The following is a 17,004-nucleotide window of genomic DNA, read 5'->3' on the forward strand; positions in this document are numbered from 1 at the left end:
GCAGTAAAAAACTACACAGCTCATTACCAGTCTCCTGAGCCATCTAGTCCTGCTGCTTCAGTTTCTTCTTAGTTCATAAGATTTTTTTTTTAAATAAATCCTTTTGATTTCATGCTTTCAATTACATTTTCTTATACTCAGTGGCCTAAATTTTCAAGACTGATCACAATGCTGTTGGGTACCCAACCTAAGATATCTTAGAGAGGCTGAAAATGCAGAGCCCCTGCCCTCTGGAAACCAGGCCTTTTTAAAGTGCCTTGGGTTGGGTACCCAAATCATTAGTCACTTTTAAAATGTTAAACCAACAAGTCTCAATCACCTTCTACGGCAGTGGTCCCCAAACTGTGGGGTACAACCCCATAGCGGGACACAGAGGAATGTTTGGGGGAGGCACCACGGGGCCTGGGCCAGTCCCACATGGGGTAAGGAAGGAACACCACCCAGCCTCGCTTTGCCCCCAGCTCCAGTCTGGCCCCACCCCCAGCTGCAGTTCCGACCCTGGCCTTGGCCCATAGCCACAGCCATGGCTCCCAGCCCTGCCCGTGACTCTTTTCTGCAACTTAGATGCTGCTGATGGGGGCTATATAAAGAAGGCACATTCATGTTTGTGTAGGATTTGCCAAAGTGAGTTTAATAAATTAAGGGGAAATGAGAGAGGTATGGTCAGTGTTTTTGCATGTAAACCACTACACTTGTTTTGCTTAGAAGGTAAATTCCTTAAGGCAGGGACTGTCTGTCTGCTTCGTGTTTGTGCAGTGCCTAGCGTTAATGGAGTCCTGGCCTATGACTGAGGCTCCCAGGCAGGGCCCAAACATAATTTTTCCAGGCCAAGTACAAATTTATAACCTGGGCCCCCCTCCACACATATCACAATCCCTCATCCCATACATACAATCTCATGAGCCATGAACATTTTTTTCTTCATGGTAATGGGGGTTGCAGCCTGGGCTGGGCCCCCCAGGGCCTCTGGGCCCTGGTAAAAAGTACCCTTTTCCCCCGCCATGTGGGGGCCCTGCTCCCAGGTGCTCCTGGTAGAACAAATAATAAATAATATGGTGTAGGGTTTTCACAATATTTGCAATATTCTGCAATATCATCTGTCATGTGGCAGTTAAATAACAAGGTACATATATGGTACCTCTAAAAGAACCTACAATTAACTCAGTAAAATTTGGTCCTTACCTGCTATCGTGTGAACCACTGAGAAATCATGAACAACTTAAGCAGGATGTGAGTTATGTTTCTAGCTTGGTTGTAGTTCTAACTTATAAGGAAGAAGCAAGGGAAAATGAGAGAATATACTCTTGGATTATATGCGTCTTGAAAGCATTAGCAGCCAATACTTTTGAATGCATTGAATCATATGCACTGGCTCATACACACATCAGTGTAGCTGCCTTCACCATTTATCGTACACATTTTGGTGTTTAAAAAATAATCACAGAGTTTAAAAGGATCTGATCATTCAATCTACTCTTCAAGCTTGGATAGGATTATAATTAATCAACACCTAAAATTGTAAGAAAGGAAAGAATGTGGTGAGTTAAACTGAGGTCCATGTCAGGTGAAGGTGGCCTACAGCTAAGCCCTCAGAGGGTCAGAGAAAATTTTCATGGGTGATTTCACTTATTAAACCCTATCAAGGAGAGACAGTCTCCTGGGGAACCAAGCAAGGTTTATTCCAAGATCTTATTGTATTTTGTTTTAAGATTTAAACAACTATGTCAATAGTTGTTTCGCTCTACTGCACAAAATGCAGACCTGAGGCTATGAAAGGGAACCCACAATGGTAAAACTGGAGTGCAATATTGCCACAAAATGTCAAATATTTATTTTGTTGTTCTTCCTCAATTGTATTTTCTGGAGTCAGGAAGAGAGAAAGAAATTATGACGACAGGGAAGCCTGGCTGCTGTGGGGTCTGTGCTCAGGCTCTCTGCACTATTAGGGGTGTGCATAATAAGCTGCTAGTGATCTTTTTAGGTCCATCATTGCCTCTTTTTGTGTAATACTGCCAATTTTGTTGGTGGGAAATGTAACAAATCTGTGGCTACTTATGGGGCCTGATCCATCTCCCATAGTTGAATCAGGGCAAGATCTCTAACACACATGCAGCATGGGTAACAGAGTTCTCTATCTTCCTAGTCCAAAAAACCCCACAACCCTATGCCACTTGAGCTAACAGAGAGTTTTCTGTCCCTGTTCCCATCTCTTAGAAGTAAGGCACCTTACCTTGGCTAATTGCAAGAGGGCAACATCATACATGCAGCCACCAGTAGCTGAGCTGTATTTTTTTTAACCTGTTTTTCCCTGACTTCTTCTTTGTCTCTTTTTCTACCTTCTCTCTATTTATGGTACTTATCTGGTCCCCTTTACCATAAAATATAACTACCTCACGATCTTTAATGCATTTGTTTTGTAGGCATTGCTCTTTGATTCAGCTCAGTGATTGCAGATTCCCTCCTATGTGATTTTGTTTCTCCTCTATCAGTTTCAATAGAAAATTTGATGACATCACGGGTGATCTCAGCTTCATAACAGGGCTTGGCTATTTTGGTGCTTGTCCTACTTTAGCTGAGGATTTTTTTTTAAATGTTGTCTGTGTGATTTGTTAGACAAGAGGTGTGGATTGAGCAAAGTTTTACCAGCCAGGGACTTCTGAGTTCTAATCCTGCTCAGTTACTTGGCCTTGCCCTGGGCAAATTCTTAACTTCATTCTCTCTGGTGCAAAAACCTAACATAATTTTAAACACTACTTAGGACCTACATGAATTAGCACCTAGTGCAGACAGGATTTAGCACCCTTATGAACATGTTAGCTGGTCATAATTGATCCTAGACTTCTCCTAACCAGCTAACATATTTTTAGGTGCTAAGAGGTATTTAAAACTACACTAGCTAACGCTTTTTTAAAATCCCATTTCCTAGGTAGACCAAGCCTAGGGGTAAAATAGTCCTGCTTGCAAGCTTAAGGGCTGTCATGAAGACTGATGTTTGTAAAGGCTTGTCTATATGAACCCTTAATTTGTGGCAAGCTGGGGTGTAAATCTATCCTACACTAGCCTGTTGAGCACTACTCTTAAAACACGACAGCAGCACAGTCACTGTGCCACTGTAGTGCTTGTAGACACTTAGTACAGAGAGAGGAAGGGTTCTCCCATCCCTGTAGGTAATCTATTTCCCCAAGAGGCGGTAGCTATGTTGATGGAAGAATTCTTCCGTCAACCTCGCACTGTCTACTCTAGAGGTTAGGTCAGCTTAACTATGTCTCTCAGTGGTGCCGATATAATTTTCAGTATAGACAAGCCCTAAGTGTTATTATATGCCCTGCCCCCAATCTAGCACTTCCAGACTCAAAACTGAGAGTCCCATCAGAGAGATGATCTTTTAGTAAAAGTTGTGAAATGTTTGTTTTTTAAGGTCTCTGCCTCATTTATCCAATAGCATAATCTGCCAGCAATGGCCGATAGGCATAGCACCAGTACACAACTTGTCTGTTAGACTTGTCTAGCCACAGCTAGAGAACTTTGGAAATCAGCATTATGGTCCTAATTCTGCAATCCCTGTTCACATAACCGATCCCACTGGCTGCAGATCATGATTTCTCATGCAAAACTCCATTTGTTACTAAAATATCACCATAAATCCAAAAAAACTAAACAAAAACAAAACAAAAAACAAAACCAGGACATTTTGAATGTGCTAAATAAAATCAGTATTCCCTGCTCTTTTTCACAATCCCTTCCATAATGATGAAGGGAATGAAGTGATAGGCTACATTTTTTATCTGTGGCAAGCTAGAATGTCCCATCTACCACTTCCAAAGTGAGATAAGCTAAACCAGAAAAGGAATAAGTGTTCACATGAGGAGTTATACGGGTATAATTATAGCAATATAATTTTACCAGTATAATTATGCTGGTAAATTTCCCCGTGTAGGCAGTCCCTGAGCATCTTGATATATTTTCATCCAACAGCATCAGCTAGGGCTCCAGTTGCATAAGATAAAGAGAGACAATGCATTTAAGAGCAGCAGAAGAAGAAGTCTATACAAAAGCAGCCATGTGTCAATGCAATTCCCTGCTGGCAGAAACTGCCTGTTTGTGCAGAGTATCCTGCCCTGAATCCTGCCTATTAGAACCTCATTTTGTGGTGAAATAAAACCGCATGCCCCTCTGGTAAATTAATATTAGTTCTGCTAAACACTTACACTTTTCATCTTCAAAGTACCAACCACATATAAATACCTCATCAGCCTGGGGACAGCACTCAGATGGATATTATTTCAGCAGGAGACCACAACACTATCAGCAACCAGTGGCAGAATGTCACTGGGGAGAGCCAGTACAACTTCAGAAAAATGAGTCAGAAATGCGTCCATATAATATAAAACAATTTCAGACTTCAAGGGTATTAATAGCATTCACTGCATCTTCAATCATGAATTTAATTTTTATAGTAAAAAAAACCCTATACACTGTAAAAATTAATACAGTGGACGGGGGCGGGGAGAGAGAGGGAGAATGCTGGCTGTGATGATTATTATATATCATCAGTACCAATGGTTGTCACAAGGCTAACTATCTACTTTTTGAAGTTCTCTTTGACTGGCTTGCAACAAATGGTATAACTCGGACAGAGAATTCAGAGGCCTGTTTTGGTGTTGTGTCAAGTCCTCGGGCCCTGGTTTGGCACATTCTTGCACAGCCTTTTGCAACTGCAGCTGCAGAGGGAAGGAAATTGTGGGTCCTCTGAGATTTGGAGAAAGCCAGTGCCGGAATATTTTGTCACAGATGACCTGTGAAAAGATAAAAGATCCGATTGTACACTTGTGCTTCTTGGTGACAGTAAAATGTACAAGCTAATGCTTCAGCTGAGTTCAAAATGCTCCTGACACTGATAAGAGCAAGACATAGTGCATGAAGCACTCTACAACTTGTCTCTGGCCGTTCTACTCAGCCCTCCTTGACCATACCTATCAATTACCAGAATGGGCCTCCCTGAAACACCCTCTTGTGTAGTTGCGCTGTATTAGGGAGTCTTGTAATGTAAGATATGGACAAATGCCTTCTAAGGATCAGGTGAAGGACACCTAACTCATTTTGCTTGTGACCTAACACCTACTTGAACACGGACTGCTAAACTGGGATAGGGACTGCCTTTATCTGTATCTTGTGTATTGTCGGTGCTCAATAAGAAATAATCACAGAGGCAAAACAGTAATACAAGACCTCCACATGCTGTTGCTCCCATCCCAGTCCCTCTTATCTTTAAAAAACAAACAGTGCAGATAAGTAATTTTTCTCTGCTCAGAATCAGCCCAGTTTTCAGAAGAGGCCGACTAAAGCGGAGACCCAGGCCCAGATTCTCCAAGGTCACTTTGCTCTGTTCTATAGTGCGGTGGGCTGAACAAGCCAAAGCTCCCCAGCAAAGAATTCCTCATTGCTCCAGCCACTCCTGCATCCCAAGCACAGCAAGGTAAAAGCAGGCAGGACTAATGTAGTACAGCAGAGCTCTGCTACCCAGATCCTCTGCTGGCATTGTCAGTAGGGTGAGTTAGAGCAGGACCCCTTGCTCCAGGGCCAGGCGCCCTTGAATCAAGGAGCTGAAGCCCTGTAGCCTCCCCCTCACCATTAGATCTGAGTACTGCTTAGATGTAGTGGAGACCTGGGCCCATAAATCCCACCTTTTTGACATGCAGATAGACATTTACACATGCAGAAAGGGAACAGTGAATGTTAGGGCCAGTTTGCATGCAGAGAGATGGGCTTTGCAGTTTGCTCGTGTAACTTAGGCAGCCACTTTTGAAAACTGGGTTTGATGAATGAACATCCAACACATGCCTACACCGCGCACGGCTCTGGTGCATGCCATATGTTCGATTCTTTAGCTGCTTGTGACTGGTCTTTTAAAAAAGGAAATGTACACATAATAAATCTGTAGCTACTCACTTGCAGGTTGTTGTTGGCCCTCTGTGCCCCACATTTTTTGATCCTCAGGTCACACTTTGAAAAGCAATCAAAAAAATTACAGTCTTCGTCTCCTGTGCAATTCTGTTCAAGGATGTCCCTCATTTTAGGTTCAAAGAAGGCCATATCCACATCAATGGCGACCACCTGTCATCAAATAAATACATCAAAAGTGATACCTGCACTGAAGGAGGTAACTATTCAATGTAATTTTGATGATATTCCCTCAAAAAGCAGTACCTGCTGACCAAGTGATTCCAGTGTTTTCACAATAGATTATTAGAATCAGAAGGAAATGGGAGGACTAGTCCAGTTATTAGGGCACTATCTTAGGACTTGGAAAACTTGGGTTCAAGTCCCTGCTCTGCCACAGACTTCCTGTGTGACATTGGACAAGTCACTGAGCTGCTCTGTGCCTCAATCCCCCTCTGTAAAATGGGATGATAGCATCTCCCAAGTGTGTTGTGAGGATAAAATACATTAAAGGTTGTGAGGTGCTCATATTCTATGGGAATATAAGTACCTGTGATAAACAGATAGATTTCTGTTACCAGCTGGGCAGCAAGAACACTCAAATATAATTTTTTTTTTAACAAGAGCAGCCAATATATAAGATATCTGGCTAGCAGAAAAACACTTTAAAGGCAATGAGTAACATTCGCCTCTGTGGTGAGTGGGCCTGACTTCACTTAACTAATAGTAGTTGCAGTAATGATAACCCAGTGGTCCTACCTCTCTCACTCTCTCCTGCATATGCTCTTTGCAGGCGGGAGCTCTGCAGGGGAATCCTGCTCCTTGCATGGGCTCCTCCAATCCTGCCCCTTCTGTCGAGTGAAACCATATCTGTTCTGCTGCCCCGAGGATGTGGAAGTGGGGAGTGGATGTGTCCCCTTCACTTTACAAGGGTTGTATTTTCTCAAGTGACATTCATGGCTCTCCATCTGCTTAGCTAGAAATATATCCAGCAGGGGACCACAATTGGTCGATGGTCAGAGAAACAGAGAGAACAAGGACTAAATGAATGTGGAGTCTAACCTATCGTCTCACCTCTAGAGGTTTGTCCCTCCACTTCAGGCTTAAGAAATATTGGAGGGGCAATGCAAAAAGGACTTCACTGCTTCCGCTGGTGTTTGATTCAGAACTGTTGTGTGGGTAGAAGATTTCAGTCTCTAGGGCTGTCAATATAACCCCTTTCACTTAAAAATTACAAAAATAAAGAGGGAGAAAAGGAAAGCCATCAGTGTGATGACAGCTGCTTGCTATGGTACAGACTGTGGGCAGTGAAGTGAGAATAAGCTTGCCTCAATAATGTGAATGCTGTGAGTTACGCTCAACCTTCACACTTAACCTTCACTCAGTGAAGGCCACCTGCTACAGATGAAGTAAATTGGTATAGATGGGAATGTCGGGAAAATGGACAAAGCAGAGCTATTAGCAATTACCCTGCGGAGGGCCTTCTTTTTAGAACTGACCTCCCAAATGACAACCTAGCTGAAATGGTTGCGTGACAGCTGGAATGACCCCAGGAATTCAGATGTAGATATCTGGCAAAAGACCAAATGGACCTTCCGAACAAAAGTCAAGGACAGGGCCTAATGTTTGCAAATTTTTTCCCATGAGAGGAGCTCAGATCTTGGAGAAACTAAACACACCTTTTCACTCCAAGTATCTTTAAGCTTCTTGGAAAGCTTGATAAGAGTGATGTACTCTGGGGAATTTCACAAGTTCATGCAGGTAAATATCAGAAATATGTCTACTTTCTTAAACTCTGTAGTGCCTTGTGCCTTCTGTAGTTTCACTGTAAAAGTCTATTGGAAAAACATTGTTATTGTTGTTCACATGTGCAGTGGACCAGATCCTCATGTCTGGCCAAACTGTGCTTGGTGTAGGACCCGGGGCAATGGGCCCTCCTGGTCCTGAGGGCAGCCAGGAGCCAGTTTGGACCTGTCATAAATTAAGCTGCCTCAGAGCTGCTGTAACCTATGCTGGCTTGTAGTGGCCCCCCAGGTGCTGGTCTGGTGGCACCACAGGAATGCAACATGCTCCATGCTCCCTTCCGTCCTCCCGTAACATGGCCCCTATGCCAAGGGGGTAGCAAAGAGATGGCTTCACCATCTCCGTGCCAGCTGAGGATTTCCCTAGCTGCTCTATTAGGGCAGCTTTCCAGCCACTATGCATTGCAGGAGCAACACAAGAAGGCTGGAATGAACGCTGAGGATCTAGCCCATTATTTTGGAAATTAATCCAGAGGCAGGACTGTTTTGCCCCAGACATATTCTTGTTTTAGGTCAGGTGGGGAGGGAGCTCTTCTAGTTTTCTTCTTATTCTGTCGTAGAATGCAAGAAACGACAAGATGAAAAAATGATTTGCTTATAACATGCAGAGAAAAATTAGAACATAAAAGGACATCTAAGATTAACTCATTCAACCCCTTACTCATGGGAGTTGTCATGACTCTCGCAAAGAGACATTGGTTTTATTGAGCTCACTTGTGTAACAGATAATCTCATTAGTAAAAACTTGCATACAGACCCAAAACCTTTTTCTAACTTACAATTTCAACTTTGACAATAATGGGCCCGCTCTTGAATCCTGGTAGAGCTCAGAAAGGGAGTGCAAAGGTGGCATCCAGCTACCTTTGCTTTCTCACAATGATACTTTTTAGAGAATTCCACCAGCCAATACTGTTTGATGTTGCCAGGCCCCAGAAAGAGCCATGTCCAACTCTCCTCGTCCAGAGGGAGAGTCCTGGCATTGTGGACACCTAGAAGGTGGAAAAGAATCAGGGAGGCCCATCCCCCACTGAAAGGTCCTGTAATGAAAAGTACTCTGTATTCTTTCACTCCTCCTCAGTGAAATCTCTTATCCCCTGATCAGATACCAAAATTGACATTCTAATCATGTATGCTCCATCAGATCCAATTATAGTACTGTGTCCATGCTGCATCTGACTGACAATGCGGTAGCCAAAACCTATCCTGAGGAACCTCCACTGCGCTTTCTTCTGCTTAAGGGATGGGATATTTTTAGCTTCTCTCTGAAATTCCCCAACCATTCCCTACTCCTCTCCTGTATTGCACCTGAATAAACAATACAAAACTAATTGAAGGGTGAGGGGAAAGCACTCAAATTTCTTTCAAAGGCTATAGACTTAGGTAATATTTGTACAGCAGTGTGAAGATGTAAGTGTTATATGAATGCTTGGTAAGTATTGATATTAGAACTCATATTTTTGTAAGTATTATACATTCATTCTTCAGGCAGAAATTCCAGTTATCTCACTGGGAACCGCATGCATGGTTTGAACACACTATGTATATATAGTGTCTTCAGTGTATGCACACAATTTCCACTGAAATCAATTAAATTTCTACATGCAGAATTAAAGCAAAAATATGTCCAGAAATGTGGTTGTTAACAATACCACTACGTTCTAAACATATATAATCCTTCAATCTTAAAGATCAGCTCTACTCTGAAAGGTTGAAAGGTGACTCTGTAAGAATGGCATTATGGGGTTCCAGATCTATTGCTTTTCAATTGTTTCCAGATCAAATGTGCCCAGTGTAAAAACAAAACAATGTTTTTCTCTAACTGCCAGCCTTGCAAACTCAGCCTGGGCTTTGAAAAGCAAACAGTTCTTTCCGTCTTGAGCAACACCCCCAGCAATAGTTTCTGGGGGCCAAAATCTGCCCCCTGTTACTGCTCTGCAGTCACTGTCTGTAAGTGGTGTCCTCAGTAACCCCTGAGTAATTCTGTTGCCCTCAGCGGGCGTTGCCCAGGTGTCACTAATTACACTTAAGTTAACAATTCTTCTCATAATGAACAAGAAAGAAGAGAACTCAACTCTCTGTCTCTCTTTGCAAGTTTGAGTTTGCAGACATTACAGAATGAAAAAGCAGCAAAAAAGTAGCTTTTGTCACTAAAATAAGTGACTAGATTCTCGATGCACTCAGGAAGCAGCTAAGGGTGGCATTTTTTTCATACTCTTTTTTCAGCTCAAAACTTGATCTTAAACTGTGACAGCACAATCAAAGTACTAACTTACCGTGAGATCATTTCTGATAGCAAAATTCTCCGGTTTGATATCGCACAGGTGAAGCCGGTGAGAGAAATCATTATCAAAATGATTAACCATATCTAGGAAGCTGAGTGCAATGTCAGTGATTGCCTTCACTTTGCTTTTAGTACCAGGGAAGGAGGGACCAACTGCATCCTCCAAAGGAAAAATAGTTTTATGCCAGGCTTGTCCAGCAGTGAGATACTCCACAGCATAGAAGTGGCCACAGGAGCCGATGACCCGTAGGACATGTTTGCTGAAGTCTTGCAGTAGACTGAAGTAGATATATTCTTCCTGCTGGAGTAAGGACCACATGCTGGCCACTTGTGCTTTCCAGTGCAGACCTCTCCTCCTAGTCCATAAAGGTCCCACGGTATTGTTAGATAATTCCAGACCCAGGACATTTTTAACCTCCAAAGCTACCATCAGCAGAAGCTCTGCCTCAGGAACATCCTGTGTTTCCATTTCATCTAGCAATCTGAGGCGTTGGTAGCTAGAGAAGATTTCCTTTTTGGATTTCAGGATGACTGGCTGGCCTTTCCAGTCAGCCTGGATGACCTTCTTACCTCTGTCGTAGTAAAGGCACTGTTTGTACACCAGCTTCTGTGCCACACACAAGTCTTCACAAAGGTCGCCTGTCAGGGCTCCTTTGCTGTAGTCAAGACACTGGAGCAAAGAAAGAAATCAGTTCACAGCAGAAGAATATAGTTGAGAAGTATTTCAGGGGAAAGGGGAGCATTAGTAACAACTCTGAGCATGAGGGTCATCTCAGTTACAGTGTACAAATGCCATATTTAAACACTCAAGTCAAGCTGTGATTTTTCAGACGTGCCTGGAGATCAGATTCTTATGACAGTAAAGGGACTGGTTTTTCTCTGGCCAGGTAATGAGCTAGAATAGATGACCTACAACACTAGGTGTTTGCCATCTCTAATTTCTAGGGTTAGATTTTGACACCGTTGTCGACACCTCAGGATAATTTACACAGCTCTGTCTAAATTATGGCAGCCTGCCCTCATCTCCTTATGGGTGACAGTGCTGCCCAGGATCTCCACAGCACTATGTGCCTCTGCTCTACCCCCATTGTGCCTCTCCCAGCCCAGCCACATTTCCAAATAACCTCTGCATCAGGGCTTATGAGGGAAAGAGGTTCTCAGAAGATGGCCTGTGGCTCCCTTCCTCAGTTCCTGCACTGGGGGGAATTCTCCTCCCCCTGGACTTGGGCCTTTTACAGCCCCGTTATGTTTCTCTGTCTCTTTTACTGGAAATTCCATGGGACAACCTTATTCCATGTGACCGTGGTCAATGGGACTATTTGCAGATTGAGTTACTACCCATGAATTACATTGAGTTACTATATGAATAGGGTTTCAAAATCTATGTCTTCCCCCCCCCCCCCCCCCCGATTATATAATATAAGATACTGCAGCACATAAAATCTATAGAGCCCAGAATATGCCTGGGTTTTTAAATATATAAACATATTTATTCATTCTGTAAGGCAGATTGGCTCCTTCAGTTAAGGTCTGTCAGGCAAATTAACATGTTTTAAAATGTATGTATATACATATCAGATATCCTGAGGTAATTTTAGTTCACTTTGGGTAATCTTAAACTCTTGATTTAAAAAACCCAAAGAAATTGCTACTTGATAGTTGTGTGGTCATTGCAAATGCATGAAAGAACTAAAAGGACGCCCACCTATAATTGTTTCCATTCCTCGATTTCTAGATATGTAGGCAGCTTACACAGTTCTGTGTTCATTCAGAACTTCCAGAAGTGCAGCTGCAGAGACAGTTAGGGATGGATCAGTGGACCAGATGATCACAGAGCTGGGGTGGAGGGAGACTAGTTTGTGGTGATGAAGGAAGCCAAACATCTGGGAGATGGCTTGACAACATCAGCCTCCCTCCTTGCTTTCTGGCATTTGAACTTTTATATAAACAAGTAAGTTGACACTTCCAACTGTATGTTTAATAGTTGTTAAGACTGCCTGACCCCAGCCTAACTTGTTTCTATTTGTTCTGTACACAGGAAACATGATCATAAAATTCAAGTGCTGTTATTTTCTTAAAATGGTATATGAGGTGTGCACCAGAGGAATATGCTCTTTTGCTAGACAATGTTGAAAGTTATATAAAATTGATAGTCTGTTTTTCTTCTGTAAAGATGCCTCAGTTAGCACAGGGAATAACAGTGAATTGGTAACGTTGTCACCTGGGGATTTAGGGTAATAGGGGCAGGTCGGAATCCTGCAATAATGGTGCAAGGGGTGAATGAAAGGGTTATGAACTGGTTATCATACTACATAGTATCCCAGTGATTTTTGTGATGTTAGCAGGGCAGATATGATAGTTACCACTTGTGCTCTCACAGCCTGAAAGAGAATGGTGCACTGATAAATGCCAGAAAGAAGAACCAGGTACACAAACTCTGAAGTTCATGTGTATGCCCTGATTTTGTGTCCTCCCATATATATATATGTATGTGCATGCAAATCAGGATGGACACACACACTGCAGTCCACATGCACATAACTCTGGTGAATCCAGAAGTGCATGTGCAATTTTGAAGTTCTGGCCTCATTTCTTAGGTATCTAATAACAACATATCATTCTCTGTTACAAGTAAGAAACTTACTTTTTCTCTGCTGGAGTAGTTTAATAATTCCCACAGTCTGGGACCTTATCTTTAAACCGAAGAAGGGTAACACACTAAAGTCCTTTTTTGGAAGCTGGGGGGAAGCTTCAGTATTAGTTGATCAATGAGCTTTGCTTCCTGAATGTGAAGATCACAGCCTAACACTTGCACTGCTACTGCTAGCAAACCATAGGTCTCAGTCCTGCAATCAGATTCACACATCCTGCCTAGAGTCCCCTAGACTTCTGTAGGGCTCTTTGTATCCACAAGAGTCTCATGAATGGATCCAATTCAGGTCTAGAACAGCTCACACCTAGAAAACCAGCAGTGAAACATGGAAAAACAGAGTATGCTTTCCAGTATCTGCCGTATTGGCTATATCATTCTTACTGTATTTCAGGGAAAAGTGACTGTGCAAAATACACAGCCATAACTACGACTCCCAAACTTGGGAGATGAATCCTTTCTGTAATGGACAAAGGATCTCTCTAAGTCTATCCAATTGAATTTGTTGATCTTTGCCTATTAACCTAACCGCCAGCCATGTGTTCTCCAAATTGATTCTTCTTCATTGAACTTTCGCAGTGTTTCTTAAACTGTGGTCCAGGAGTCACTACTGGACTGGGGAGTTGCTGATGTCACAGTGGTGAAATACATGTTAGACTTCAAGAAGTGACATTTCCTGCTAATTTTAGATCAACTCCAGGAATGAGGGTTTCCAGAGGCTTTTTTGACCTATTAAACTAAAAACATATCAAATAAACACAAAAAAACAACAACCCCAAGTACCTCTCTGCAATTTTTGAGGGCTTGTCCACCCACAGAAGTTGTAGCAGTTTAACTTAATCAGTATTAAAATCATTTTAGCTAAAAAAGTTGAAACAACCCCCTCCCCCAAATGAACTGGACTTATTTTTATCCATTTAAAACTGCCTATATCAGTTTAACTAGCACCTGCAAATTTACCCATGCAAGCTAACCCAATAAACCAGGTTTAAATCCATGTAAAAGAGTCCACACAGGGTTTTGCCCAATTTAACTAAATTGGTTTAAAATCACACTATCTGTTACATGACTGCAGCTTTGTTTGTAGATCAGGTCTGACGTCTCCTGTCTTTCTTGGCATGTGTTTCTTTGGTATAAATTCAACTGTGGCAAGTTTATGGAAGACACCAAAGCCAGAGAAGTTCTGCAATGAGCACAGACCGACTGCAAAGTGATGCAGAGTAATCAGAGTAATGGTGGGGTAGGGCTGCAGGTAATGAATGGGATATCAGTAGTAATAAATAGGAAGTCCTATATTCCAGGATAATGGTTAAAACATATGCACCACCTAGACCCTACTGAAGAGGGGTGTATGTCTTGTGCTGGCCCTCTGCACAGTATGAATTTCACCCTGAGAGAGAAACTAAAAAGCACCACTGCAAAATAGAAAGGACCGTAACCAAGTATTCTCACCCACTGGATTAGAACAGGTCACTTTCATCTTGTCTCCCACTGAAAACACCATAGTATCACTTCATCCCACTGAAAACACAGAGTATATTTTCCATATCATCAAACACTTCCCATGTTTCAGGAAAAGGGTTGGATGAAAGGCTGGGAAAGTAAGCTTTCATGAAAGGTGGATCTCTGCTCACAAAGGGATTATTCTGTAGCTGGTTTGCATTGCCTATAAGAGTGAAACCAAGCGCAGTGCTTAAAACAAATACAAAGAGTAACTCCCAGCTAGCAGAAGGTGAACTCAGTTCCTGCTGGCTCCGCCAGGAAGCTGTTCCCTTTTGGCTCACTTGGGAGAGCCATTGCTTATGGACAATGATGATCCTTGTTGGAGTTTTAGCTGGGAAAATGTTCCCATCAAGTTCAACCAATGGACTGGAGACGCCTCTTTGTTATGTGATTACTTAAATTCATGCTGGTGTCTGGCCAACTACTGGCAGAGACAAGTGTACAAATGGCTCCTTCCTGAAATCTGAGGGCTCAGGCTGTGTGTGTGTGTGTGTGTGGCGGAGGGGGGGGGGGGAAGGGGGGAATGTGAATGTCCATTTAAACTAAATTGGCAAGACTGCTGTGTATAATTAGTCTTCCTTAATTATCTAGAATTCAGGAAAATTTATGATCATCAGTTGCTTGTTACTATAATAGATTATTTAATTTCCATTAGAATTTTTTTCCATTTAACCCAAGCCATTAAAAAGAGACCCCGGCTTTTAATTTTAACCCACACTGCTCCCCTTTTCTTCTCTATGTAATTTGAAATCACCAGATTTGAATGCTTAGGAAGTTTTGACTGAACATTCTCACATGCTTTCTTGCTTTTTTTTTTTTTTTAATAAGTATTTTTTTAAATATCCCCTATCTGGAAAAATATGCAGTGTATCATTTCATGAAGATTATTTCTATACAGAACGTTAGCTCTGCTTAAAAAGCTTGTAGATAAATCACTTTATATTTGAATGCATGTGGAATGTTGAAAAACCCCTTCTAAAATATTTCAAAAGTATATTTCCACATATCTTGGATCAGCCAACCTAAAGTATTAAACACCTTGTTTTACAGTATCAAAGAAGAGCAGAATATGGTCTGCAGATGTTTTAACTCCCTAACCTTAACTCCATTATCTTTTAAAATCCATTAGAAGATGCTTTAGAAATATTTTAGTCCAACCAATTAAGTACTCTGGCTTGTTGAATTGACAGTACCTGCGGGGTGGAAGGAATAAAATGTAGTCAGCATTGCAAAGCCTTTTCCAGTGGTAACTCTTCATCAGTCCATTTCCCTTTTTCAGCTGCTTTGCTCTCTCAATTCTACACAGTGAAGCTTCACTGTAGATAACTCCATCAACCAGAGGTACTCATTCCCCTTTCCCATGAACACATTCACGGACCTAGTATCATTGCATCAGACATTCAGTGGTTCCCAATACTCTGTATCCCAAAGAACGATGCGCTAGGCATGGACCATATTTTGCATCGAGGAGGAAAATTAAGACATTAAAAATATAATAACCTCACGGAAATACTATGAGTTGAAAACTGTGCCTTGGATTCATTTAAAAAACAGCCCTTAAAAACTCGGGGCGCTTTGCCCTTTTAAACCCCTAAGCTCAAGAATAAAGCATCGTCCGGGGGCTCCATTTTCCCGCCCCCCCCCACTGCTCCTGTTGAAGTGACACTTATTTTTCACCGGTGGCGGGAGGATCCGGTTAGTTCATGTGTTTATTATGGACCGTTCTGTGCAGGGGAGGGAGGGCCACGGTACCATAATGAGCCAGAAATGCAAACACACCCGGGAATGTCCTAGGGGATCCGGGATCACACCCGGTGCAGCCGGGACCCAAGTGGCTCGGGCGCTGCCCGCAGCTGTGCCTGCTGACCTGCTACTTGCCATGCCAGCCTGGCTCTGCAAGCGCGTGGAGACGTACCAGCCTGGCCAGGATCCGGTGGCTTTTCTCGGCCGTGCAGCGCTCGGAGAAGACGGACCGGTGGACGAGGAAGAGGAGCGTGCTCCCCACCACCCAGCAGGCAGCCCAGAAGAGGAAGAACAGGAGCGTGCACCGCCTCCAGAGCTTCAGCCTCAGCCGCTTGCAGCCGAAGATGCCCCTCATGGCTGGAGCGGATTCCGCCGGCTCCATGGAGAGCGGCGTCGCTCCCCCTGCTCGGCGTCTGGCCCGGCGGCAAGCGAACCCCCGGGGCACGGTCTGCCTCGGCCGCCTTGGCCGGGGGGATCAAAGCGCTCGAGGAGCCGCGGCCCCGGCGTGTGTCATCCCCGCGGGGAGAGCTGCACGCCGGGCTCCCTTCGCTGGGAGCCCGGCTCTCGGCGCTGCCGGCAAGTTACTCGCCCCGTCCCTTGCACGGACGGATGCTTTTGCGCTGCGAGAAGACAGAGCTCTCCTTTTGAACTCAGGCCACGTAGTTCCGCCTCTTTTGTCTGCTGTCTCCTGTGTCAACCCACCCTCCTCCTGGAGTTACCAGGCAGCTTCACACCCCCGCCCCCGCCCCCCTAAACTTTCACACGCACGGGAGTGCAAAGGGGGGGGCGGGGGCTGCCGCCGGCACTAGAGCGGGCCTGGGAATCTCGGGGCGCCCTCCAGGCTTTTCAGAGGCAGCCCGGCGCTGGACGGCCCGTCTGCCGCGAAGCTGCTCTGGCCAAGCGGGGCACAGAAGCGGATCATCGCACCATCTCGTCGTGCGCTGCTTTAGGCTTCGTGCGCTTCGCCACCAACCCGGGGGGTGGGGGGGGACGGCGAAAGCAACCCCCAGCGCCCGCCTGCACATGCAGGAGCCAATGCGTGTCGCCGGTGCTTAAGGCGGCCCGCAGGGGAGTCTGTCCCCATC

General features: G+C 43.9%; 1 protein-coding gene across 1 annotated transcript; it reads right to left on the reverse strand.

Annotated features, from left to right (window-relative positions):
• Positions 1–4,423: 4,423 nt before the first annotated feature.
• DIPK1C (divergent protein kinase domain 1C) lies at positions 4,424–16,306 on the reverse strand. Its single transcript, XM_067537439.1, has 4 exons — positions 16,092–16,306; positions 10,016–10,693; positions 5,950–6,114; positions 4,424–4,796 (listed from the first exon to the last, which is right to left on the reverse strand). The coding sequence occupies exons 1-4, from the start codon at positions 16,299–16,301 to the stop codon at positions 4,575–4,577; spliced, it is 1,275 nt and encodes a 424-aa protein (XP_067393540.1). The 5' UTR covers positions 16,302–16,306; the 3' UTR covers positions 4,424–4,574.
• Positions 16,307–17,004: the final 698 nt, after the last annotated feature.

Source organism: Emydura macquarii, unplaced genomic scaffold (genome assembly GCF_026122565.2).
Source record: "Emydura macquarii macquarii isolate MOO-44397 ecotype Brisbane River unplaced genomic scaffold, CSIRO-AGI_Emac_v2 contig_431, whole genome shotgun sequence".
NCBI lineage: Eukaryota > Metazoa > Chordata > Testudines > Chelidae > Emydura > Emydura macquarii.